This window comes from Perna viridis, chromosome 13, assembly GCF_037379345.1.
Source record: "Perna viridis isolate PV_CMFRI_1.1 ecotype Kerala chromosome 13, ASM3737934v1, whole genome shotgun sequence".
In the NCBI taxonomy this organism is placed as follows: domain Eukaryota; kingdom Metazoa; phylum Mollusca; class Bivalvia; order Mytilida; family Mytilidae; genus Perna; species Perna viridis.
Genome location: NC_142457.1, coordinates 2,868,320 through 2,895,003, shown reverse-complemented (window position 1 = coordinate 2,895,003; position 26,684 = coordinate 2,868,320). Strand labels below are relative to the sequence as shown.

The 26,684-nt window shown below is 33.9% G+C and overlaps 4 protein-coding genes across 6 annotated transcripts; all 4 read left to right on the top strand.

The window, feature by feature from the left end:
- Nucleotides 1-21,370, top strand: LOC148599240 (opioid-binding protein/cell adhesion molecule homolog). 2 transcript variants are annotated; one of them, XM_088558936.1, is made up of 6 exons: nt 1-120; nt 15,734-16,069; nt 18,583-18,861; nt 19,206-19,472; nt 19,658-19,927; nt 20,150-21,370. In XM_088558936.1, the coding sequence occupies exons 1-6, from the start codon at nt 30-32 to the stop codon at nt 20,533-20,535; spliced, it is 1,629 nt and encodes a 542-aa protein (XP_088415062.1). In that variant the 5' UTR covers nt 1-29; the 3' UTR covers nt 20,536-21,370. The 2 variants fall into 2 exon arrangements, with proteins under 2 accessions (XP_088415062.1, XP_088415063.1); XM_088558937.1 differs by lacking the exon at nt 19,658-19,927.
- Nucleotides 361-2,399, top strand: LOC148599242 (uncharacterized). The gene is made up of 2 exons (XM_088557116.1): nt 361-562; nt 2,128-2,399. The coding sequence occupies exons 1-2, from the start codon at nt 361-363 to the stop codon at nt 2,397-2,399; spliced, it is 474 nt and encodes a 157-aa protein (XP_088413242.1).
- On the top strand, nt 4,818-7,262 carry LOC148599241 (uncharacterized). Of its 2 annotated transcripts, XM_088558938.1 has the most exons (3): nt 4,818-5,134; nt 5,724-6,020; nt 6,564-7,262. In XM_088558938.1, the coding sequence occupies exons 2-3, from the start codon at nt 5,774-5,776 to the stop codon at nt 6,749-6,751; spliced, it is 435 nt and encodes a 144-aa protein (XP_088415064.1). In that variant the 5' UTR covers nt 4,818-5,134; nt 5,724-5,773; the 3' UTR covers nt 6,752-7,262. The 2 variants fall into 2 exon arrangements, with proteins under 2 accessions (XP_088415064.1, XP_088415065.1); XM_088558939.1 differs by lacking the exon at nt 4,818-5,134 and having other exon boundaries at nt 5,342-6,020.
- A 569-nt stretch (nt 21,371-21,939) lies between the features above and the next one.
- LOC148599239 (uncharacterized) lies at nt 21,940-26,684 on the top strand. The gene is made up of 2 exons (XM_088558934.1): nt 21,940-25,244; nt 25,810-26,684. Exons 1-2 carry the CDS (start codon nt 25,013-25,015, stop codon nt 26,418-26,420), a joined length of 843 nt encoding a protein of 280 aa, XP_088415060.1. The 5' UTR covers nt 21,940-25,012; the 3' UTR covers nt 26,421-26,684.

Genomic DNA, 26,684 nt, shown 5'->3' with positions numbered 1-26,684 from the left:
ATGTTGTTCTAATTTTCCCATAATGCTGAATGGTGTATTTTGTTTTGGAGATGCGTGTTTCAGTTAATAATTTTCTGTTCAAACAGTTCAGTTTTCTGTTAATTGCCAGCATTATCTATTGTAAGTACAATTATAAAACAATATCAATCTTTTAATAAAATGGGCATAGCGATGAATAAAAGTTTACGTTTTAAAGTAATCATTTAAACAAAGTTATCGTTATAGTACAGTTCCTAGGAGATCAAACTTTGTGAACAGTTGATGGGGTGATATTTATAAATGCGATATATATTTGAATTATTGCACTTAAAATATAGCAAAATCGGACCAGATCTGAGCACCAAAGGATACAGTACGCGTATGCCTTATTTTCATGGTTTAGAGAAGAATCCAAATCTAACGAGGCTAATTGGACTAAAGTATGATAAAGACATCAGACAAAGAACAAATCGTTATGATTTACAAATATACAATGCGGCAATACAGAACGAAGGGGTTTATAAATGCTACGGACTTGGAAACGGTGTTCCAATCGACAAAATGTATCAACTTATATTTAAAGGTATGTTTTTAACATCTTACGTGCACAACTCTTTGTGGACGCCACTATTGGTCATGATATAAATGACAAATATTGTGAACGGTCGGTTAGAGAGAGTAAAAATCTCTTTGGTACATGTACTCACGTTTGATTTACCAAAAATGAACAGTAAGGAAAGAAAAGAATCAACTTGTTCTCTACATATCTGTATTGAGATCTTATCCAATACATATATGATGTAGTACGTTCACAATCTATACTCTTCCTTTTGATGATAAAAGATACCATTCGTAGTCTGCAGAGTATAGATATATATCACAGTTGACCCATTTTTGTAGTGTATATGATGTATACACTGAAATGTTTACGTAACTTACCGTTGTTTAAAAGATTATTATCAAATAATCTTCTAACAAAGGGGAATGTTAAGCATAAAACAACTATCACTACACAAGTTATCACAATGTGATTGACCAAACGATTTGAAATTTCTAACGAACAAATAAAATAAACTATCTTCAGTAAGATTACCGTATTGACAACCCTTAATTACAATTTAATTTTTGCCGTTGGCGGCGGAGTGCATGCCAACCCTTACAGAGCACCTGCTATTAAATAGCCGATGTGGTATGATTGCCAATTAGAGAGTCATCCACCAATTAGAAAAAAACAACGAAAGACTCACTTCATAAAGCCACTACAATTTTTTTCGGGTATTTTAAATAACGATAGCTATGACCTGAGAAAAAACAGTACGCTGACAGTATACTAAGTATTGTTACAAATAATACAACTATGTGTAACGATTACTTTGTCACTGTCCTATACATGTATCTTTATTGTAACCTTTTTGTATATTTCAAGTATATATTGTTAGACATTGTACATCAACAACACTAAAGGAAATACTAAGTCAATTTAGTCCCTAGCTATTAGTTATTCAATGAAAAAAACGAAATGTGTTTGCATGATGGTAAGCCATGTAGAAAGTGTATGACAAAAGCCTTTTTCTCATGTATAAAGTTATTGTCAACATTTTTTAATGTTTATCCTAATATAAAGCTCAAACTTTAGCATGTACAGGCATATTTGCATCCATTGAGTGTTTACTCAGCACTGCTTAACAGGTATTTCGAACGAAAGTTTAAAAAAAAATTGCTAAGGGAATGTTAAAAAAGCATTGATTGAAAATAAAATGGTAGAATGCTGAAATAAGTTAATTTAGTCAAATAACAACACCTTACACACTAGTTATAGTAAATAGCATTCTTTGCTCTAATTTTAATTATATGATACTTGGATATCATTGATATTTAACGCAAAATGTTCCCTCAAAATTCTTTAAAAAATCGAAGTAATAAATGGTGTTTACCAAGTGATAGGAAATTAATTGAATTGGTAAAATTCAAATTGTGAAGTGTTATTTAACTTCAATGATACTTTGATGCCATGTCTGCGTAAAGAAGTTTTTTAGAAGTCACGTTTATTTGGTTCTTGAAGTTGATACACACTTTCGAATAAACATTAAAATCATTAAACATGTCCATAACACAATGTTCTTTTCAAAACTTTTTTTGTGTTTGCAGGAAATCCATCCATTCTACAGATTGATAATATGGTAGATGGTAAAATCAATGGAACTATGAATGAATCTTTAGAACTTGTGTGTTCAGTAAATCCAGTTGTTGTGATATACAATATATCCTGGTACATATATGGTTCTGACATCAAAACAGGGAAGATAAGGGAACTACCGTACCCATTTGTGGCAAGACGAGAAGATCATAACAAGACTTTTACATGTGTAGTTCATGTTAAAGATGGAGATGTACCCTTTGAAAAAAGCGGTGACTCTTGATATAAAATGTTAGTATGTTCAGGTTTTGAATGTTTTATCATTTAAAATCATTTGTGAAAATATTTTTATTAGATTCTGTTTCTATTGTGATAAATATTATATTTTTTTATCTGAAATATTAATACAACATAACTTTACCATTATGCATTATACTACATTTTGTACTAAGAATCATTTTCTCTTTACTATTTTCCTGATCAGTAAGACAAACCGACGCAGTTAAGTCGAATGTTAAAAATAGTAAAATCTTCCAAATTAACAAATATAAATATTCGCCTATGTAACTTTTTCAAGGAACAATCACATGTTATCTCACTATGCTTTTCCTTTTTTCCTTTTTCTATTTCTATAGATCGTCCTGTTGTACACTTCACAAACACACGTACAGTAGTAATAGAAGGACAGGACTCCGAACTTAACTGTTTGGCAGACGGCAACCCGCCTGTAAAACTACTTTATATCATGAAAGTTGGTAATGCAATTGTTCAGGCATCGTGTAAAAAAAGCCAAACTGTAGAATGAGATTAAGTGGTATACGTCTAGACAGGGGAACATACAGATGTATAGCTCAGAATGAAATGGGAGAAGCGAAAGTAAACACAACAGTCAAAGTTATGTGTATGTAAAGTTCATTGTTTTATCATCACTGAACTAGACGTATTTTATATCTCTAAGGATATATTTATATATTTGGCAGTTATTTAATTGTATCGGAAAAAAAAAAAACAGAGCAAACACAATAAGTTGCGTCATATCTTTACTGAGTTTAAGTAGGCTTGATCTCATCCATGCAGGGATATCGGATAATCAATGTTCTTATCGAGTGGATAACCCCGACCATTTTTCAAGTGGTTTTATCACTAAATCTACATGTGTATCATCATGATAGCAATGATATGACATGTTGTGATGTCTGCAGATTTCGCAGTTTTGAGAACAAACAGTAGATCTTTGGTCCTAACACTGGGCTTTGTGGCACTCCATATTTAAGTTGCATATCATTTGAAAGAATATCATCAATTGTCACACTTTGACTTCTGTTTGACAAGTAATATTGTATCCAAGATAGAGTTTTGCCAGATATTCCAAATGAACATTCCAGCCTTTTAAGAAGTATTTTGTGATCAATCACATCAAAAGCAGCTGGTAAGTCAAGCATCAAAAGGACGGTGCAGCAGTTGTTACAGTCCCTGAACCGATCAATTTTAGTTTAGTGGATCGTTTCAGGTACTCTTTCCAAGTCATAAGTTATATCAGGATGGACGCGTAAAAGTGTGGTCTCCGTTGAATGACAGACTCGATAGGCTAATTGAACTCGTTGAGAGATTTAGATTCCACGTGACACTATACGCGATGCTACTATTTTGTATAATATTTTTTTTGACGCAGATATAGGTTTAACACAGGTCGGTAGTTTTACATTACCTCTCTATTTAAGTATGGTTTCTTGTGCAGCGGTCTTAGAGTAACTCTCTTAAACGCTCCTGGTACAGTGGTTTCAACTAACGATTAGTTAACAATACTTGTAATGGTAGTAGGCAAATTATCTAGACACATTTTCAGGAGATAAGTTAGTTTCGGATCAAGTTCAAATGATTTGCATGGTGTTACAATTATGATCTTACGAATCTCTTCACATGACGCAGGTAAAAAAGCATTCAGTCTCTCGCCAGTTAATTTTATGTCCACTCTGAAGACATCTCCAGTGTTATTCTTCTCACTTAATTAATTACAAATTGTTTCTATCTTTCTTAGGAAGAATAATCTGAATTCGTTGGGTAGGTCCTTTTTCACTTAAGAAACGAACGGGTTTGCACACATTGTTTTTTATACAGTTCACGATGTACAGTAAGTTTTGTTTTCTCACCAGACGTTCAGCTTTTCGTCTATTTGCCTTTGCATTTCGAACCTCATCGATATACCACTATGTGTTTGAACGAACTCGTACATGTTGTTCACATGTCGTACAATATTACCAATTCATCAACAGATATTTGAATGTTTTGAACACATGGCCGACATTCTAGTTCACTAATGAAATCGATTGTCACAATCCAGCGATACTTGCGAAATAAAACTTGTTTGGTTTGAATTGGTAGCTACGAAATTTCAAGTTTACAAAAAAAGAGTAAGATTATCACACAATAATATTCCCTGATTATCATACAGATCTTTGATAGATTGATTTGATTGATATGTCTGATAGTATTTTAGGGTTCTCTCTTGTAATAACAACGTCGAGTGTATGCCCACGGATATGGGTTGCATCTTAAATATGCTGAACAAAACCATGGTCTTCTAGTGATTCGACAAATCGCCATGTGTCAAGGTCATTTACATGGACTAGATGATAGTTCAGATCCCCAGTTATAATAATTTCATCGGGGATAATTGTTAGTTTATCAAGAAATTCGCCCCATTCATCGACGAAAGTAGAGTTCCTAAAATTGTGTGTTCGCGATGGTTGGGGAAGATATATAACACATAGTTTGAAATTACATTTACTTGCACTCATGCTACATTGTACAAGTTCGAAATGTATAGAAGTGTTTTGAGATTTGATTGTTTTTACTTCAAGGTTCGTGGTATAGACCAGAGCATCACTGCCACTTTTCTTTCCGTTCCATTGTTAATCGCAAAGCCATCTGGTGTTAGTTCTGACACGACACTTTTGTCTATTCCAACTACGAGCCAAGTTTCCGTTACTGCTAACTAATTAGCATGACTAGATATAAGTAAGTCAGAAGGTGATATCAGTTTTTGACTGATCTGGCATTGAGTGAGACGAGTGTTACTTGTTGTCTATCATTAAAATTTATCGTCCTTACTAGTTGGGAAAGGTTAGATATCCTACAACTATATTATACCATTCTTTAACAAAGGCGAATGTAAGATAATATTAATCAATGACAGTTGTGTGGTTTTTGTGAAGCGTGATATGATGTGTAGAGGAAACCTCAAATGAAGCCAAGTAAACTTTATCGAAAACACACCCATGAAAAAAAATAAATCATAGAATATGCTCATTGCTGTAACTGTATACTTATCGGACATAACATCGAAGTGTCAGCTGTGAGATAAATCAAATACGTTAAAATCCAAACAACATTGCGTGAACGTGAAAATTACACGAAGAGCTTTGGCAAGATAAGCATTTTTTTCTCTTCGAACGACACCTGTTGTATTGAAAGGCTCGTTCATATATTTGTTGCAGATTTTTTTAAATTGTATTCCCATGTTCTGTCGATTGTTTATGGCATGCAGTTTCACTCAATTTCTCGGCATTGAAGATTTTTGTCATTTAAACCAATTTTCTTCCTACAGGTACACCCCATGCTCCTACGATTGAACGCATATTTGTTCATGGACGAAACATGACGGTAGTTTTCAAAGGAGAATTCAATTGTGGGGCACACCAGCACTTTGTGGTTGAATATAGAAAACAACATGACTACAATTGGACCCATGCTACAAGTTTACAAGATACATATCAGGATTTATTTGTATACAGAATACGCGAACTTACACCTGACAGAAAAGACTGTGTGCGTTTATATTCCATAAACTACATTGGCAGAAGTAAAGCTTCAGAAAAGTGTTTATTAGGTAAAGAAATGTCAGGTAAGTAAGATTTCGTACGTATAATGGATATTAGAACAATACGAAAGAGTCAAATCGGAAACGCTATAATGCGGATATGATTTATTAACCAATACTTTGTCAATGACAATTTGTGCATTTTTGCAGTTTCAACAGTGGTTACCGAAACCTTTCTATGTTTCTGGTTATGAAAGTGTATTAGTGCTATAAGTAGGATTGTAATAGAGGCGATATCTTACAGATAAACCTTAAAAACTCGTACTGAATACGAACTATTCAGTTCATACAATATTAAAAATCTTATAGAGGCAGTAGTGAAAATTAACAAAGCTAATGACGGATGTATAATATTTTTAATCGATCACTTTCAGTAAATAATGCATCATTATTTGTTTGGTTTGTGTATACAACTTTGCTATGACGAAGACCCTTATATGTGAAATTGCCATTTCTTTTAATTGAACAGGTTACATGTATCTTCTCCTCTAAGTCATTTAGATTGATAATAATAAATAATCCGAAGTAAATAATATTAACATTTATTTTCTTAAAAATACATTGCAGATGATGACGGTATCGATTTATGCAAGCCAGCAAGCCTTATTGGAATAACAATTGGTTCGGGTGTTCTCTGGGTGTTACTTACATCTTGCCTATTGCTTTGCCACAGATTAGTGAAGACGAAAACAAAAAGGCAAGTTCTTTCCGCAAACATTACCAGTAACATTCTAATAGAAGACCTGAAACTTTAGATTTATCTAGTATCAGTCAACCGGTACATAGACAACCTGGGGTCAGTGATAGAGTGAACGACTATTTAGTTCCTATAACACCAGGTGTTTGTCAATTCACGAGAGACCAAAATGTGGACATTCATGTAGATAGTACAGATAATGACGACTATAGTTCTAACAGTGCAAAATCAAGCTACAAAGCGAGGAATAGTTATATCAATATAAATGCGAATGTACGATCTTCATACCAATCTCTGGTAGGAGACACTGCTGAAGAATATGATACCAACAGTTATGGCGAGCTTAATGAAGATCAGACTACAAACACTCATGACATCAATTTGCGCATATAATGTTATTGGTACTTTGCATATCTATTGAACTAATTTTTTATTTCATTTTGTATTGTTCATATTGTTAATGTCTTTAATTTTAGAGAATTTGTCATTGTACATATATGAATGACGACATTGATTAGGCAAATGATGAATTAAGGGCGGAAATAATAATTTCCTGAATTGACGAAGGTATTAATGAGTAAAGAAATTATCGTGTTGTTTATTTTCTTCTGCATTTTGTATGAGAGTTTTCGTTTTCGTCATCCAGTAATCGTTTTAATACAATATAAACCATCTGAATAAATATATGGTTTGCGTATCAGGCCTTTCATTAAACGAAGTCAATTAACACATCAGTGATTCTATTGTATACGTTCATGTCTCACGACCTTTGGCTGTAGTTTTGGCCTCCTGGAATGTAAGGCCACGAGCCATAATGTTTCTGGTCAGTATGTCTGCCGTTGTCGTCATTCTTCCCTGTGCCATCGACAGATGCAGTGTTCCAATCATACATTCTCGTAGAGAATTGCTTATCTTCCATTCCCGTCATCACACTAACAATAGTTCCCAAACATTGTCATCGAAAAAAACGTATAACAGTAATCAACGGAACATATATTTGAGAGGAAATATCACAGGAATAAAGAACCAAGGATAAACACTAGACCGGTAAAATAGATAAACATGACGTATCAAAAATGCCACGAACAAAGAGAAGAAAGTAAATACTGTGAAAGTACTTTAATTCGTGGAACCCGATTTCCGTGAATAAGGGAAGAAACACAAGTTCGTGGATTCCTGAATTAGTAGTTTGAGGCTTTCAGTATACACATCAATGCAAATCTCTTTTCGTTGGGAACCAAATTTTGTGGTTTGGCATAGCCTTTAATATACTTAAAAACTTAAGACAAATTAAATTTTAAAGGTAAAATGAAATATGTTTATGTCATTTACTAAAAAATTGGGATGATGCACAACGGTCTAGTGAAGATTGCGGGGAAAACTTTTCTTGGGATATCGAAGATGAGATGATTGTTTATTGAACTTGAGACAGCTAATTTCACGGTTAGGCCATTGTATTTCATAACGTCATGACACAGGTACGCTAATATAATACCAGAATGGATAACATCAATAGTCGTATGGTGTTTGGTCGTTTGGGCCTTTGGGTGGTCACTGATCAATTAGACAACGAGTCATTCTGAATTTTGTATGGGCCCCGCAAAAATGAATTTTGAATTTATCATATGTATATACACGATAGTGAAGAAATTTATAAAGGACAAATCCTAATCCATTAATTCTGTTACATGAATAATCCTCAATGATTCTGTATCTTATTAAGATGACTGTGATTTGAGATTTAAAAGTAAAAAATATAACAGGAATATATTGGGTAGGGTTATCGGGGAAGGCGAAGCTGTTTATCGAAAAATAAACATATAGAAAGAACAAAAATCTCTATATTTGAATTTGTTTCAATCAACTAGAGAACAAGTATTCAATAAAAAACCCCGATAAAATAGATTCAAGCCCGATTCAAAGCCAAGGTATAATACCCAATGTTATGACCATAGAAAACAGTTCCACAAGGCTAGGAAACAATATAACGAACACAAGAGTGAGCCAAATCGGCTGAGTATGATTCGGTGCAGTAAACTGTATAAAAAAGTCACAACCAAGGCATACAATAACTTTCAATTGAAATTTGAGACAAACATTCAGAAAACTGCAAAATCAAGCAGTAAAGAATTTTGGAAGATACTTAACAATTGTCTGAAAACAAATAAAAATAACCCTAATGATATTGATTTGAAGGTGTTGACTGAACATTTTAAGAAATTAAACCAAAATGTACATGAGGATGAGAGTGTTGATGTTGATATTAATGTAAATGATATAACCCCAGAAATGGATTAGATACTCAACTCTCCGATTACTAAAGTTGAAATTCAAAAAGTGGTAAAATGTTTGAAGAATGGGAAGTCTAATGGAACAGATGAAATGCTAAATGAGTATATTAAATATTCCATTGACGATGTGAGGCCCATTTATGTTTCTTTATTTATTTTGGTTTTAGATTCAGGGGTGATACCGGAGAGTTGGGGAGAAGGAATTATTATCCCTATTTTTAAGAACAAGGGGTCTACATTTGATCCGTCATGTTATAGAGGTGTTACATTAAATTCATATTTGAGTAAATTATTTTCAGCAATACTGAATAACAGATTGAACACTTTTTTTTAAAAGAATTCGATCTTATAAGCAATGCGCAAGCAGGATTTAGGAAAGGGTTCTCAATCATTGACAACATTTTTATTTTACACTCTCTTTTATCTATTTATTTTTCACTTGGAAAAAAGTTATACTGTACTTTTATAGACTTTTAGAGCGCTTTTGACAAAGTATGGAGAGTAGGTCTATTGACAAAAGATGCATAGATCGAACATACAAGGAAATATATTTAAGGTCATTTATAATATGTACCAAAATATTAAATCTTGTGTGAGAATAGGGGATGATTGTTCTGACTTTTTTGGTTGTGATATTGGCGTGAAACAGGGGGAAAATTTATTGCCTTTCCTATTTTCTTTTTACCTCAACGATTTAGAAACCTTTTCTAAAGAAAATGATGTGATTCAATGCGACAGTTTCACAAGGAATCCATCTAGCACTTCATAGATAAAGATCCCTATTGAAAACAAAGTCTACTAGTGTCAAGTTTCAAGTTTTATCAATTTTCTCTGACAGAAATTACATTGTAACGAGAGGCAGATAACTAACGCATTTACAATATAACAGAGACGGACAAGGTAAATTCATACAAATAAACAGAAAAGTCAGGAACAACGACTGTCCAAGAAAAAAAAATGTACACAAAAACATATGGAACACAAAAAGACACACATACACAAATAAAACTAATTGAGCAACTCGGACTCCACTATGAACTTGGAGATGGACGAAGTCCAACGGTAGAATAAAGGTTCTTTATTTTCTCAAAGAATAACCACCGAATCGCTCATAAAAAAATACCAGAAGCCGAAAGAGAAAACTAGACAAGAAATCGATTCTGATAGTGAAAATGAATATACCATACGATCTACGAATTCCTAAAACCGACCATAAACATTTGGTAGTGATGAGTGTATTCTTATACAGAACCGTTGCAGAAGCCTCAATGTAAGAAGTCTGGCATGATAAGTCTCCATCTCTCTGTTTCTCCAAATGTTTTGCTACTATTAGTTCATAATTCTACATCCATTTCCAATAACAAACATTAGATATAAACGTCTTGCAGACAATAAAAAAGAAGCTAGATATATAAATGGACAATTGTGAAAAGAACAGCCAAGTCGTTAAGGCTTTAAATCCTTTATCTTAATATAAGGTCCTGTTTTACCCTTTTATAGTAAGCTCAAATTAATGGCATCTACTCTTTGCTGACAATGGTGAGTGGTAGAAACAGACTGTTTTCGTCCTCGTGACGTTTATCACCACTCTAAGAGTCTTAAATAATCAATATCAAGAACAATGGTCACAAGTCTAAACAGTGGTGACTTTAGCACAGAAACGTGAAAAAAAAGTCAATTGAATTAAAACAATTATTTCATTATGTTCTTTTACAATCTGAGGTACCTACATTTGTCATGACGTTGTGGGGGATGTTACGCTATATTTGTTTAAAGGTATGCAATTTCTTGTCCATTAATGTTATCAATATATGTGAAGACATTGTGCGGTCATCGTTCGGGTATTAATGCCACCGAATTCCCGATAGTTTATCAACATTTCAATCAACAGGATCATTCAATCCTCTTTATCAAAGTTCATATTCATGTTGAAACCATGTACCATCCTACGAACTGTCATGTCCCAAGTAAAAGCTATCGTTGGGTTGGGAAAGAGAGGATAACTGGACAAGTAAACTAGGTACAGCAATATCTTACAGATGCAATGACAACATTAACAAGACAGGAGACCGTTTAAGCCAATATGAATGTGATGAATGTAATTCACAAAAATCCAAGACGGATAAGGAGCACCCAAGATACATAATGACACCATAGATGGTCTTCTTCCGTTCACATCTTAGAATTCATCACAACTCTACCTTACATCTCTCACCCTACTACACTTCCTTTTCAAGACAAGTCCTTACTCCCCTGTTTCTGAACCTAACTCATACATACCTGTGGTTATCATTTGGGATATTGGTTTCCACAGGCTCTTTAAAACAGTTTGTGTTAAGAGTCAAGCTGAAGAAAAAAACAGTCATTTCTTCCACTACCGTTTATTAACAAAGATCTAGATGCAATTAATCTGGATAAAATCATCCATCACAAAAACGTCACAAAGAAAATTCAGCCGTATTTCAATACCGATTATTTTTATATTCTTATACTCCACCTATTGCATCAAACATTTTCAATTATAAAAGGCTATTGAAGTACTTCGACTTTGAGGACGTCAAAGCTAATCTACCTGAATGTTCTTCCAAACATTTTTCATTCGTTTATGGACCCCCCGATTAAGTCATCATGGGAGATTTAAACATCATCAAAAGCGAATCCGTAAGGTCCTTTCTAAAGTTCCCATGCACTACAAACCAGGCTTCATTAATTGGAATTTTTACTTTAAAGTTCTTATGGATACCGTAGAGGACTACGTTAGAAAAGATTATTATCAGATGTAGATGTACAAAGAGTAATCACGGGAACCAATATTCTAGCAGAAATCAAAAGAATGTAATCCAGGGACAAAGACTAGACATCGAAAACAGACACACGCAACAAAGAACATAAAACAAAAACAAAATAATATACATACAAAGAAACAAAAGTACATGAACAACTCGAAATTCACTCAAAACTCCATGAAAAATGACAACACTAAAAAACTCTATACTCTTTCATCACTCTCCAGTGAAAGTGGAAAACCAAATCTGTGCTTTTTTCGTTGACCATAGACGACGATACATACATAAAACGAAATATGGATTTGTATTTGCAGTTGGATCTACAAAATGTTCCACCAAACCTCTTTTAAAACTTTTAACCTCGATAATCACAGCTGTCAAAGAGTGTCTCCAACCTACCACGACACTTTGAACAAACCTATTTATTAATAGTGTAGGTCCTATTAAAATCGCAAAATATTTACTTATTATGTTTCCCGTAATGCCGCCTAAGGTCATGATATCGGACATTAAACTATTTTGGAAACCTGAGTGTTTCATATTGTTGATACACTTGATATTTCAATGTTGAAAGAGTTGAATAGGAATACTGACATGCATAAAAATAGTACACACAACGTGTTGCGGGGTTGAAATTGGCGATTGCTTGCAATAGCAATACTTGTTTTAATTTCTTTTTAATACAATATGTTAAATGATATTAACACCAGGAACGTGTGATGCATGGAACAAATCCTGTTGTATACTAGTTATACACACAGTACAGATTATCTATTGTACTATCTGAAAGACGCCCATGCCTGCACGTTGGTATTCCATCCCACTTGATAGAGTAATCAAGGGAACCAAGGTTATAGTGATAATCAAACGAATTTAATCCAGGGACAAAGACCAGACATGGAAAACAGACATGCACAACTAAGAACATTAAATAACTAAAATCATACATACGAAGTAACAAAAGTTAATGAGCAACTCGGACTCCACTAAAAACTGGGATCATTGACCAGGTGCATCGGTATATATGTTTAGATGGTTTCACGTTATAACATGTCGCGATGATTGGTTTATCTGTTGATGAAATGTTTTTGTTGTTTTGTATTTTCTGTTAAGTCCAGAAAAAAATGTTTCCTGCTTGCCTTCATCATTAAGTTAATGCAATCGTTTCCACAGACCAAAAACAGCTTCTTGATTCACTATGCATATCTCAATAGAATATAGGCTCTGCTATATTGTATGAGGGAAAATTCACATAGCATGAGTACGACTTATTGCCAGTTTCGGTGTCTGTACTAATTACATACAGAGATTAAAGTATCACTTAGTGTGGTAAAGGTATACAGCTTTGAGTTAGAAAAAGTATCCTTTTCTCATGAGATTTTTGTTCATATGTTTTTAAAATAATATAAACATTGTCATGGTCTTTTTGAATATGTAGCACTTTGTATTAATCTTGATGATATTGTTCTTCATAACGTCAAAATAATCGTATTTGATATTCAGTCACAAACTTCCCGTTTTCTATAAGTGCTAAAAATAGTGATAATTGAAACATTAACAAGGAAAATATTATTTCCGTGAATTATATATGCGGTTAAAGTTGGAATCGCCATCTGTTATCCAGTTTTAGTGCTAATTTCGTAACATTTTTTCCACAAAATCTATACGGCCGGGATGTTCAAATTATATAGGTAGGATAGCAGGTATCGAGTATATTTTCTATTTGGTCCTTATGGAAAGCCTTCCTTAACGAAATGCCAATGTATTGGTTAAAACATAACATTAAATTTTATCATATGTGGATGTCACCTTCAAAGATGCAAGGGACAGATCTTGTCATATGACATAATATGTTTACTGAAAGTGAATAAGTGTGACGGTTTACTGATAAATTAAATTCTCACTGCTGAGATAAAGATCCAGATTTATGGAAAGAATGTCAAGAGTAATCCAGTGATCTTATACTCGAGCAGATATAAAATAAATTACAACGATGAAGGCTAGACAGCGAAAATTGACAAGAACAGCAATTAACTTGAAATAACCATAGTAGTAAGAAAAAAAGAAGTAAATAAACAACCAGTACTCAAAAAGTGGGAGCATGGTTCTGATGCACCAGTAGTGTTGGCTTCTTTTTCTATAGAAGTCAAGGGAATCGTTATTCGACTAAAAATTAAAAAAAAGAACAAAATTAAGGGTCAACAACTAGACGTACATTAAGAACAAAAACATAACGAAAACATTGAAGTAAAAGTAAATAAGCTACCCAGACTCAACGTACACTAAAAAGGGAGCAAAGATAAAGTGTACCGGTAGTTTCAGAGTACTGTGCTTTTCAAGAAATACAAGACTAGGTCTCACTAACCACTTCCGGGTCAAACAGCCATTTCCCCCTTATGTTGTACCAAAAAAATACAATGAACTTAGACATATACATTGTAAGTGCAATTTTTTTGTGTATTATGATTAAAAGTAGTCAAAATAAAGCTGTACTTTAAAATCATATATGTTATAACCTACAAAATGAGGATTTTCTGTATTATTTATTCAAGAAAATTTTGTGAAGAATTTCTACAATCATCGTACCATTAGCATAATGTGTTTGAAAGCCTTATTTTCCAAGCTTCGCAATGGTATGCAACTTTAAGATATCATTTGTCATGGGAATTCACAGTGAAACTTTGAAAATTACTTTTTTAACATGTAAAGTAATGAACACATTAGAAGTGGTTATTGAGACCCTAGACATTCATGAAATTATATGCCCTCGGAATTCAAAACATTTAAACAATAGGTTTTCATGGTGCACATGACAATCATTAACGAGTACACCAGGACTAACATAAACGCATGAAATAACGAATTAATCTTTAGCAAAATTAACCTGTTACAGGAGCCTAACTGCGAGAAATCTAGCACTGTATTGGATGTCTCGTTATTATCGAGGAGCTATGGCATAATGTATGAGTTGTTATATAGATATTCCATTCGCAGGTGATGAAATGATGTCAAAGATGACAGGAATGTTAACAATGCAAAATTTGAAGTCATCGTGTTTGTCGTACAGTTTTGACTAGAATTCTCCTACGGCTTTCCATCGATCTCTTACAATATGTAAAAATATGTGACTAATTTTAAAATGTTTGTAATATCCTGTATATTAAGTTCTGTGGGTATAGAAGGGCCGTATAAAATGCCCACACATATATCATTTAAAAACAAAACTTTTTGATATATAGTCAAAGACAACGTAAATCACATAAAAGGAATAAAAGGATTCGTCGGAGCCTTGCACTAACCTCTTTTTTTTTCGCTTCATCCTTTTATTATTTCTATGTGAAGTCAAGACAATATTTTTGGCTATGTTATGGCCTTTAAGAATCTATATTAATTTCTAATAACCTTTATATATTTGGTGTCCTATTTATACGTCATATATACTGCGGATTTACATTTAGTCACAAACTTCCCGTTTCCTATCATTGCTGAAAATAATGCATTAAAAACAAAAACAATTAAAATATAATTTCCGCCAGAACGAAAAAAAAAATGTTGTTCTAATTTTCCCATAATGTATTTTGTTTTGGAGATGTGTGTTTCAGTTAACAATTTTCTGTTCAAACAGTTCAGTTTTCTGTTAATTACCAGCATTATCTATTGTAAGTACAATTATAAAACAGTATCAATCTTTTAATAAAATGGGCAAAGCGATGAATAAAAGCTTAGGTTTTAAAGTAATCATTTAAACAAAGTTATCGTTAAAGTACGGTTTTTAAAATCCTAGGAGATCAAACTTTGTGAACAGTTCATTTTACATTTCCAAAGTATCGCAAATTATTGACATAGATGGGGTGATATTTATAAATGTGATATATATTTGATTTTTGCACTAAAAATAATAGCAAATTCCAATCTTTAGCATTTCCAAATATTATGAGAAACAAGTTTGTATACTAATTCTAGTAAGCAGCTTCGGATACCCTAAATCAGTATACGTTGATGTTGGTGAAAACATAACGCTGCCTTGTTCAGTCCACAACATCTCCAGCGCTGTATGGAATGGACCATATCTGAGCACGGAAGGATACAGTACGCTTATGCCATATTTTTATGGTTTAGAGAAGAATCCAAATCTAACGAGGCTAATTGGACTGAAGTATAATAAAGACATCAGACAAAGAACAAACCGTTATGATTTACAAATATACAATGCGGCAATACAGAACGAAGGGGTTTATAAATGCTACGGACTTGAAAACGGTGTTAAAACCTACAAAATGTATCAACTTATATTTAAAGGTATGTTTTTAACATCTTACGTGCACAACTCTTTGTGGACGCCACTATTGGTCATGATATAAATGACAAATATTGTGAATGGTCGGTTAGAGAGTAATCAAGGGAACCAAGGCTACAGTGGCAATCAAAACAATGCAATCCAGGGACAAAGACCAGACATGGAAAACAGACATACACAACAAAGAACATAAAGCAACTAAAATCATACATACAAAGTAACAAAAGTAAATGAGCAACTCGGACTCCACTAAAAACTGGGAGCATGGACCAGGTGCCCCGGTAGGGTAAGCGTCCTCTTCTTTTGTAGAAACACCCGCCGAGTTGGTCATAAAAAGTCAAGTCCGGGGTAGACAAACGAGGAAAGGAAAACTATGACCCGTTGAATAAATCAGTTTTCATGGTGTTGATGGATACACCATAACGATACACGAGTTCATGATGACGACCATAAAACGTCTGTAGTGATGACTTCAATCTTGTAGCAACATAACCCTGTTCCAGAAGCCTATTTGTTAGAGTTCTAGCGCGATACGAAAAGTTTACGTAGTTTCGGCAAGCTCTGGCATAACGTATGAGTTGTGATATGAACACTCCATACGCAGGAGCCGAAGGGATGTTGGCACAGATGAAATGAAAGTTGACAATTCTGAATGAAAAGTCATCACGTTTGTCGTACAGTTTGGTCAATAGTTTACCTTGACCATTGATTTCTAAGTGTAGGTCAAGATATGAGGCTGACTTCACAGTGTCTGTAGTATCCTTTATCTCAAGTTCTTTTGGGTAGACGCGATGTATCAAATCCCCGAAATTAGGATTGTTTAAAGATAACACATCATCTATACAGCAGAAACTGAGATTGAAGGATCTAGCATTCATACAAAGTATGAGGAATCCATATACCAAGAACTATATACTTGTATCTAGGTGTACCATCTTTTTTGGAAAAACAACGATGTATAATGTTTTTAAGTCGGGATTTTAACTGAGTATGGGGAATAGAAGTATACAGTGTTGAAAAATCATTGGTTTTAATGCTATTATATACAGAGAGTATACAAGTGAGAGTAAAAATCTCTTTGGTACATGTACTCACGTTTGATTTACTCAATATGAACAGTCAGGAAAGAAAAGAATCAACTTGTTCTCTACATATCTGTATTGAGATCTTATCCAATACATATATGATTTAGTACGTTTACAATCGAAACTCTTAATGATAAAAGATACCATTCGTAGTCTGCAGGGTATATATATATATATCACAGTTGACCCATTTTTGTAGTATATATGATGTATACACAGAAATGCTTACTTAACTTACCCTTGCTTAAAAGATTATTATCAAATGTTAAGCATAAAACAACTATCACTACACAAGTTATCACAATGTGATTGACCAAACGATTTGAAATTTCTAACGAACAAATAAAAACAACTATCTTCAGTAAGATTACCGTATTGAGAACCCTCAATTACAATTTGATTCGTGCCGTTGGCGGCAGAGCGCACGCCAACCCTTACAGAGCATCTGCTATAAAACAGCAGATGTGGTATGATTGCCAATTAGAGAGTCATCCACCAATTTGAAAAACAACGAAAGATTCACTTCATAAAGCCACTACAAGTTTTTTTTCGGGTATTTTAAATAACGATAGCTAAGACCTGAGAAAAAACAGTACATTGACAGTTTACTTAGTATTGTTACAAATTATACAACTATGTGTAACAATTACTTTGTCACTGTCCTATACATGTACCTTTATTGTAACCTTTTTGTATATTTCAAGTATATATTGTTAGACATTGTACATCAACAACACTAAAGGAAATACTAAGTCAATTTAGTCCCTAGCTATTAGTTATTCAATGAAAAAACGAAATGTGTTTGCATGATGGTAAGCCATTTAGAAAGTGTATGACAAAAGCCTTTTTATCATGTATAAAGTTATTGTCAACATTTTTGTTACTGTTCATCCTAATATAAAGCTCAAACTTTAGCATGTACAGGCATATTTGCATCCATTGAGTGTTTACTCAGCACTGCTTAAAGGGTATTCCGAACGAAAGTTAAAAAAGAATTGCTAAGGGAATGTTAAAAAAGCATTGATTGAAAATAAAATGGTAGAATGCTGAAATAAGTTAATTTAATCAGTCAAATAACAACACCTTACACACTAGTAATAGTAAATAGCATTCTTTGCTCTAATTTTAATTATATGATACTTGGATATCATTGATATTTAATGCGAAATGTTCCTTCAAAATTATTTAAATAATCGAAGTAATAAATGGTGTTTACCAAATAATAGGAAATTAATTGAATTGGTAAAATTCAAATTGTGAAGTGTTATTTAACTTCAATGATACTTTGATGCCATGTCTGCGTATAGAAGTTTTTTAGAAGTCACGTTTATTTGGATCGTGTAGTTGATACACACTTTCGAATAAACATTAAAATCATTAAACATGTCCAAAACACAATGTTCTTTTCAAAACTTTTTTTGTGTTTGCAGGAAATCCATCCATTCTACAGATAGATAATATGGTAAATGGTAAAATCAATGGAACTATGAATGAATCTTTAGAACTTGTGTGTACAGTTAATCCCGGTGTTGTGATATACAATATATCCTGGTACATATATGGTTCTGTCATCAAAACAGGGAAGATAAGGGAACTACCGTACCCATTTGTGGCAAGACGAGAAGATCATAACAAGACTTTTACATGTGTAGTTCAGGTTAAAGATGTAGATGTACCCTTTGAAAAAGCGGTGACTCTTGATATAAAATGTTAGTATGTTCAAGTTTTGAATGTTTTATCATTTAAAATCATTTGTGAAAATATATTTATTAGATTATGTTTCTATTGTGATAAATATTATATTTTTTTATCTGCAATATTAACACAACATAATTTTACCATTATGCATTCTACTACATGTTGTACTAAGAATCCTTTTCTCCTTACTATTTTCCTGATCAGTAAGACAAACCGACGCAGTTAAGTCGAATGTTAAAAATAGTAAAATCTTCCAAATTAACAAATATAAATATTCGCCTATGTAACTTTTTCAAGGAACAATCACATGTTATCTCACTATGCTTTTCCTTTTTTCCTTTTTCTATTTCTATAGATCGTCCTGTTGTACACTTCACAAACACACGTACAGTAGTAATAGAAGGACAGGACTCCGAACTTAACTGTTTGTCTGACGGCAACCCACCTGTAAAACTACTTTATATCATGAAAGTTGGTAACGAAATTGTTCAGGCATCGTGTAAAAAAAAGCCAAACTGTAGAATGAGATTAAGTGGTACACGTCAAGACAGGGGAACATACACATGTATAGCTCAGAATGAAATGGGAGAAGCAAAAGTAAACACAACAGTCAAAGTTATGTGTATGTAAACTTCATTGTTTTATGATCGCTAAACTAGACGTATTTTATCTCTAAAGGATATATTTATATATTATACAGTTATTTAATTGTATCGAAAAAACACAACAAAACAACAACAAAACAAACAAAAACAAACAAACAAACAAATAAACAGATATGAATTATTCTGGTTCTATTTTTTTCAGATCCTCCTGATGTAGCTGTTAAACAGGATATGTTTTCATTACATTGTATTGCCAAAGGAGAACCAAATAACTCGACCATCTTGTCGTGGAAACACTACACTGAACAAGGAGAATTTATAAGATCATTCATAGGTTCAGAGTCACTCGTTCTAAATTCTTCCTACAAACGATACATGCTTAATGGCATTTATACGTGTGATGCAACTAATGGAATATTAGACTCTGCCGGAAATTCAATTAAAACGGGAAATGTGTCCGTTCAGTTAAACGGTAAGACATTCCTTTTCACAACGTAATAATATATCTGCATTTACACTATGACAAATTAATTTAGTTTGAAAAATATATAAAACCTTCTTTTATCTGATAGGTGAGACAATGTTATTGGGTAAACATTTAATGAGTTTAGAGTCATCTTGTTTTAGTATCTATATTGTCTAAACTCTTTCGTTCTCTTTCAAACTCTGCAGTCTTTATTTTCTTTCCTTTAAGGTAATCCGGAAATACTGCCAAACCACAAAGTAACTCAGTTTGGAAGGTACAATGAGTCAACAACAATAGATGTCTTTATCTATAGCATTTCACCCATACTCCAGAAAAACGTTTACCGGATTGTACCTGGTGTTGAGGAGACGGCGCAAATAAATGAAGAAAATACTGCTGTGGAAATATACGTCTACGGGAAGAATATTTTTGTCAAAGGATACAGGATAAGTTTAAAGATAAACCGGTTAGAAGAAAAAGATTTTACAAATTATACTTTCCTGATCGATAATGGTAAAGGATACACATACTGTAATATAAGTTTAAAAGCCAGTGGTAAGATTAACAGTTATCTTGAAATTTGTTTAAAAAAGATAATATCTGGTAAATTGTAATATAAAGTTTATAAAAGGAGCATATGACAGATATTATAAGTTTTTGAACCAAACATATGAACGATGGCATTACTTTATTGCATAAAAAGTGGACGTAAATAAATATATACACATATTAATCACTATTTTAGCGTTCTGATAGATAATATATAGGAAATATAACAAGATATGAATCGGAAAAATGTCAACGAGTAAACAAGGGAACAAAGGTTATAGCGGTAATCAAAAGAATGTAATCCAGGGACAAAGACCAGACATGGAAAACAGACATACACAACAAAGAACATGTAGTAACTACAATCATACATACAAAGTAACAAAAGCAAATGACATACTCGGAGTCCACTAAAACCTGGGAGCATGGACCAGGTGCACCGGTATGGTAAGCGTCCTCTACTTTTCTAGAAACACCCGCTGAGTTGCTCATAAAAAGTCAAGTCCGGGTTAGACAAACGAGGAAAGGAAAACTATGACCTGTTGAATAAATCATTTTTCATGGTGCAGATGGATCCACGAGTTCATGAAGACGACCATAAAGCTTCTGTAGTGATGACTTCAATCGTGTAGCAAAATAACCCTATTTCATAAGCATATTTATTAAATTTCTACCGCGATAGGCAAGCTCTGGCATAACGTATCAGTTGTGATATGAACACTTCATACGCAGGTGCTGAAGGGATGTTGCGACAGATGAAAGGAAAGTTGACAATTTTGAATGAAAAGTCATCACGTTTGTCGTAAAGTTTGGTCAATAGTTTTCCTTTACCACCGAGTTTAGAACAAGATATGAGGCTGACTTCACAGTGTCATAGTATTATTTATTTCAAGGTCTTTGGGGCAGTGCGATGTATCAAATCCCCGAAATTAGGATTGTTTAAAGATAATACGTCATCTATATAATGGAAACTGAGATTGAAGGATCTGGCTGAACGATATTCTTTCTTTAGGATCAGATCAGCTATAAAGTCAGCCTCATAAGAGTGAAGGAAAAGGTCAACAAGTAAAGGAGCACAATTTGTTCCCATTGACAAACATATGTGATCGGAAAGCCAGCAGATTTTCATTACTTCGAAGTACTCATATAGTACTGCTCAGTGGCGATCATTTGAACACCGACGAAGGTTGAAAACATATGCCAGTTACAAGTCGGCTAAAAATTATAGAACATGTGTAGTTTTGTTGATAGCTCTTCCGAAATTAAATAAGTACATGTACTTGTTTTCGTAATTGTCTGTCCACTTTACATTTTCATCTTGATTGACACTGGTATGGCCTGTCCGATGACACAGGTCAATTAATATGCTATATTATTATTACATAATATTTGTATAGTGCATTTTCATATTATACCATTATTCTAAGCGCTTCACATGTTAAAAACATATGAAATACATTCACAGTTTATCAATATATAAAAATGAATAGGACATATAACAATTGTGAGCACAATTGATAAAAATTATTAAGTGGAGATATATTTAACATAATCAATCGAAAAACCACAATGAGTAAAATCAATACTTGAGTCCAAAATAAATTCAGTGAAATACAGCAACCGCTCTGAGGTGACATGATGAGATCACCGGTTTAACGGATCGGTTTGACGAATTGATTCCTGATCGTAAACTGATTGGTGATCGATGACTGATCGTAAAATAATAAGTGATCGATGATTGATCGCAATTTTAGTTGAGTGGATCGTTTCAGGTACTCTTTCCAGGGCATAAGTTATATCAGGATGGACGCGTAAAAGTGTGGTCTCCGTTGAATGACAGACTCGATAGGCTTATTGAACTCGTTGAGAGATTTAGATTCCACGTGACACTGTATACGCGATGCCACTATTTTTGTATAATATTGCCCCGTGCAGGTCCGGGTGTTAAAAGAATAGGCCTGCAGCAGCGCTAAGCTTGTCGTAAAAGGCGACTAAATAGTGCTCAGAAACCTAGCCGGGGGCTAGGCGCTCTGCCCACAGAGCAACTGGGATGTGTGCCCCAGGTGGTGGAATGGGGTATCCCTGGCGTGTTACATGATGGGGTTGTCAGGCTATAATACGGAAAACCTGACCGCAAACCATAGTGGTGCACCGTGTTGGGAAAGATGCCACGTTCCTCAGACGTTAAAGAACCCTGCTGTGGTATTCGATAGGAGTAGGAACCTTTGCGCTCCGCCACAGGAGGCTAAATTGCCCGACCTTACCCATCCCCCTTTTTCCAGTGGCAATCAAAATTTGTCGACCCTATTATCCTTGTGACCCATCCTTTTTTTATTTCATGTTCATTTTATCACCCATTTCATGTTCATTGTCTGAATATAGCTGAAATATTGCTGCTCGGACATTAAACCCCAACAAGGAAGAATTCTGTATACTATTTTTTGACGAAGATTTAGGTTTAACACAGGTCGGTAGGTTTACATTACCTCTCTATTTAAGTATGGTTTCTTGAGCAGCGATCGTACAGTAACTCTCTTAAACGCTCCTGGTACAGTGGTTTCAACTAACGATTGGTTAACAATACTTGTAATGGTAGTAGGCAAATTATCTAGACACATTTTCAGGAGATAAGCTAGTTTCGGATCAAGTTCAAATGATTTGCATGGTGTTACAATTATGATCTTACGAATCTCTTCACATGACGCAGGTAAAAAAGCATTCAGTCGCTCGCCAGTTAATTTCATGTCCGCTCTGAAGACATCTCCAGTGTTATTCTTCTCACTTAATTCGTTACAAATTGTTTCTATCTTTCTTAGGAAGAATAATCTGAATTCATTGGCTACGTCTTTTTTTTACTTATTTGCGTGATGAGAACCGTTTGATGTTTATTTACAATGAGATTATTTAGTAAGTTCATAAAGTTGATTTTGGTCGTTACCAATGTTGAATAATAGTCTCTCTTACTTTGGAGAAGACGTTAACTGGTTTGCACAAATTGTTTTTTTTTTCAGTTCATGATGTACAGTAAGATTTGTTTTCTCACCAGACGTTCAGCTTTTCGTCTCTTTGCCTTTGCAATTCGAAGCTCATCGTTGTTCCACTCTGTGTTTGAACGAACTCGTATATGTTGTTCACATGTCGTAAGATATTACCAATTTATCAACAGATCTGTCAATGTTTTGAACACATGACCGACATTCTAATTCACTAATGAAATCAATTGTCATAATCCAGCGATACTTGCGAAATAAAACTTGTTTGGTTTGAATTGGTGGCTTCAAAATTTCAAGTTTACAAAAAAAGAGTAAGATTATCACACAATAATATTCCCTGATTATCATACAGATCTTTGATTGATTGATTTGATTGATATGTCTTATAGTATTTTAGGGTTCTCTATTGTAATAACAACGTCGAGTGTATGCCCACGGATATGGGTTGCATCTTAAATATGCTGAACAAAACCATTGTCTTCTAGAGATTCGACAAATCGTCTCGTGTCAAGGTCATTTACATGGACTAGATGATAGTTCAGATCCCCAGTTATAATGATTTCATCGGGGATAATTGTTAGTTTATCAAGAAATTCGCCCCATTCATCGACGAAAGTAGAGTTCCTAAAATTGTTTGTTCGCGATGGTTGGGGAAGATATATAACACATAGTCTGAAATTACATTTACTTGCACTCATGCTATATTGTACAAGTTCGAAATGTATAAACGTGTTTTGAGCTTTGATTGTTTTTACTTCAAGGTTATAGACCAGAGCAACACCGCCACCTTTCTTTCCTTTCCATTGTTAATCGCAAAGCCATCTGGTGTTAGTTCTGACACGACACTTTTGTCTATTGCAATTACGAGCCAAGTTTTCGTTGCTGCTAAATAATCAGCCTGACTAGATATAAGAAAGTCAGAAAGTGATGTCAGTTTTTGACTGATCTGGCATTTAGTGAGACGAGTGTTTCTTGTTTTCTATCATTAAAATTTATTGTCCTTACTAGTTGGAAAATGTTCGATATTCTGCAACTATATTATACCATTCTTAACAAAGGCGAATGCAAGATAATATTACCCAATGACAGTTGCGTGTTTTTTTTTTTGTGAATCGTGATATGATGTGTAGAGAAAACCTCAAATGAACCAAGTCAAACTTATCGAAAACACGACCATGAACATACATAAATCACAGAATATGCTCCTTGTTGTACATATACACACATTCCGGACACAACATAGAAGCGTCAGCTGTGAGATAAATCAAATACGTTAAAATCAAAACAACATTGCCTGAACGTGACAGTTACACCAAGAGCTTCGGCAAGATAAGCATTTCTTCCTCCGCGAACGACACCTGTTCTATTAAAAGGCTCGTTTATATATTTGTTGCAGATTTTTTTTAAATTGTTTTCCCATATTCTGTCGATTGTTTATGGCATGCAGTTTCACTCAATTTCTCGGCATTGAAGATTTTCAACCAATTTTCCTCCCACAGGTTTACCCCATGCTCCTACGATTGAACGCATTTTTGTTCATGGACGAAACATGACGGTAGTTTTCAAAGGAGAATTCAATGGTGGGGCACATCAGCACTTTGTGGTTGAATATAGAAAACAACAGGACTACAATTGGACCCATGCTACCAGTTTACAAGATACAGATCAGGATTTATTTGTATACAGAATACGCGAAGTTAAACCTGACAGAAAATACTGTGTGCGTTTATATTCCATAAACTACATTGGCAGAAGTAAAGCTTCAGAAAAGTGTTCATTAGGTAAAGAAATGTCAGCTAAGTAAGATTTCGTACGTATAATGGATAATCGAACAATACGAAAGGGTCAAATCGGAAACGCTATAATGCGGATATGATCTATTAACCAATACTTTGTCAGTGACAATTTGTGCATTTTTGCAGTTTCAACAGTGGTTACCGAAACATTTCTATGTTTCTGGTTATGAAAGTGTATTAGTGCTATAAGTAGGATTGTAATAGAAGCGATATCTTACAGGTAAACCTTAAAAAACTCGTGCTAAATACGAACTATTAAGTTCATACAATATTAAAAATCTGATAGAGGCAGTAGTGAAAATTAACAAAGCTAATGACGGATTTATATTTTTAATCGATCACTTTCAGTAAATAATGCATCATTATTTTTTTTGGTTTGTGTATACAACTTCCATGTTTTGCTATGACGAAGACCCTTATATATGAAATTGCCATTTCTTTTAGTTGAACAGTTTACACGTATCTTCTCCTCTAAGTCATTTTGGTTGATAATAATAAATAATCCGAAGTAAATAATATTAACATTTATTTTCTTAAATATACATTGCAGATGATGACGGTATCGATTTATGCAAGCCAGCAAGCCTTATTGGAATAACAATTGGTTCGTGTGTTCTCTGGGCGTTACTTACATCTTGCCTATTGCTTTGCCACAGATTAGTGAAGACGAAAACAAAAAGGCAAGTTCTTTCGGCAAACATTACCAGTAACACTGATGCCCAGTATGAAGAAATTGATGATCTTGCTCTCCATACCATGTCACCTGGAAGTGGCCAATCAGAGCGTCAAAACGTTGAACATTCTAATAGAAGACCTGAAACTTTAGTTTTATCTAGTATCAGTCAACCGGTACATAGACAACTTGGGGTCAGTGATAGAGTGAACGACTATTTAGTTCCTATAACAGCAGGTGTTTGTCAATTCACGAGAGACCAAAATGTGGACATTCATGTAGATAGTACAGATAATGACGACTATAGTTCTAACAGTGCAAAATCAAGCTACAAAGCGAGGAATAGTTATATCAATATAAATGCGAATGTACGATCTTCATACCAATCACTGGTAGGAGACACTGCTGAAGAATATGATACCAACAGTTATGGCGAGCTTAATGAAGATCAGACTACAAACACTCATGACATCAATTTGCGCATATAATGTTATTGGTACTTTCCATATATATTGAACTAATTTTCTATTTCATTTTGTAAAGTTCATATTGTTAATGTCTTTAATTTTAGAGAATTTGTCATTGTACATATATGAATGACGACATTGATTAGGCAAATGATGAGTTAAGGGCGGAAATAATAATTTCCTGAATTGACGAAGTTATTAATGAATAAAGAAATTATCGTGTCGTTTATTTGCTTCTGCATTTTGTTTGAGAGTTTTCGTTTTCGCCATACAGTAATCGTTTTA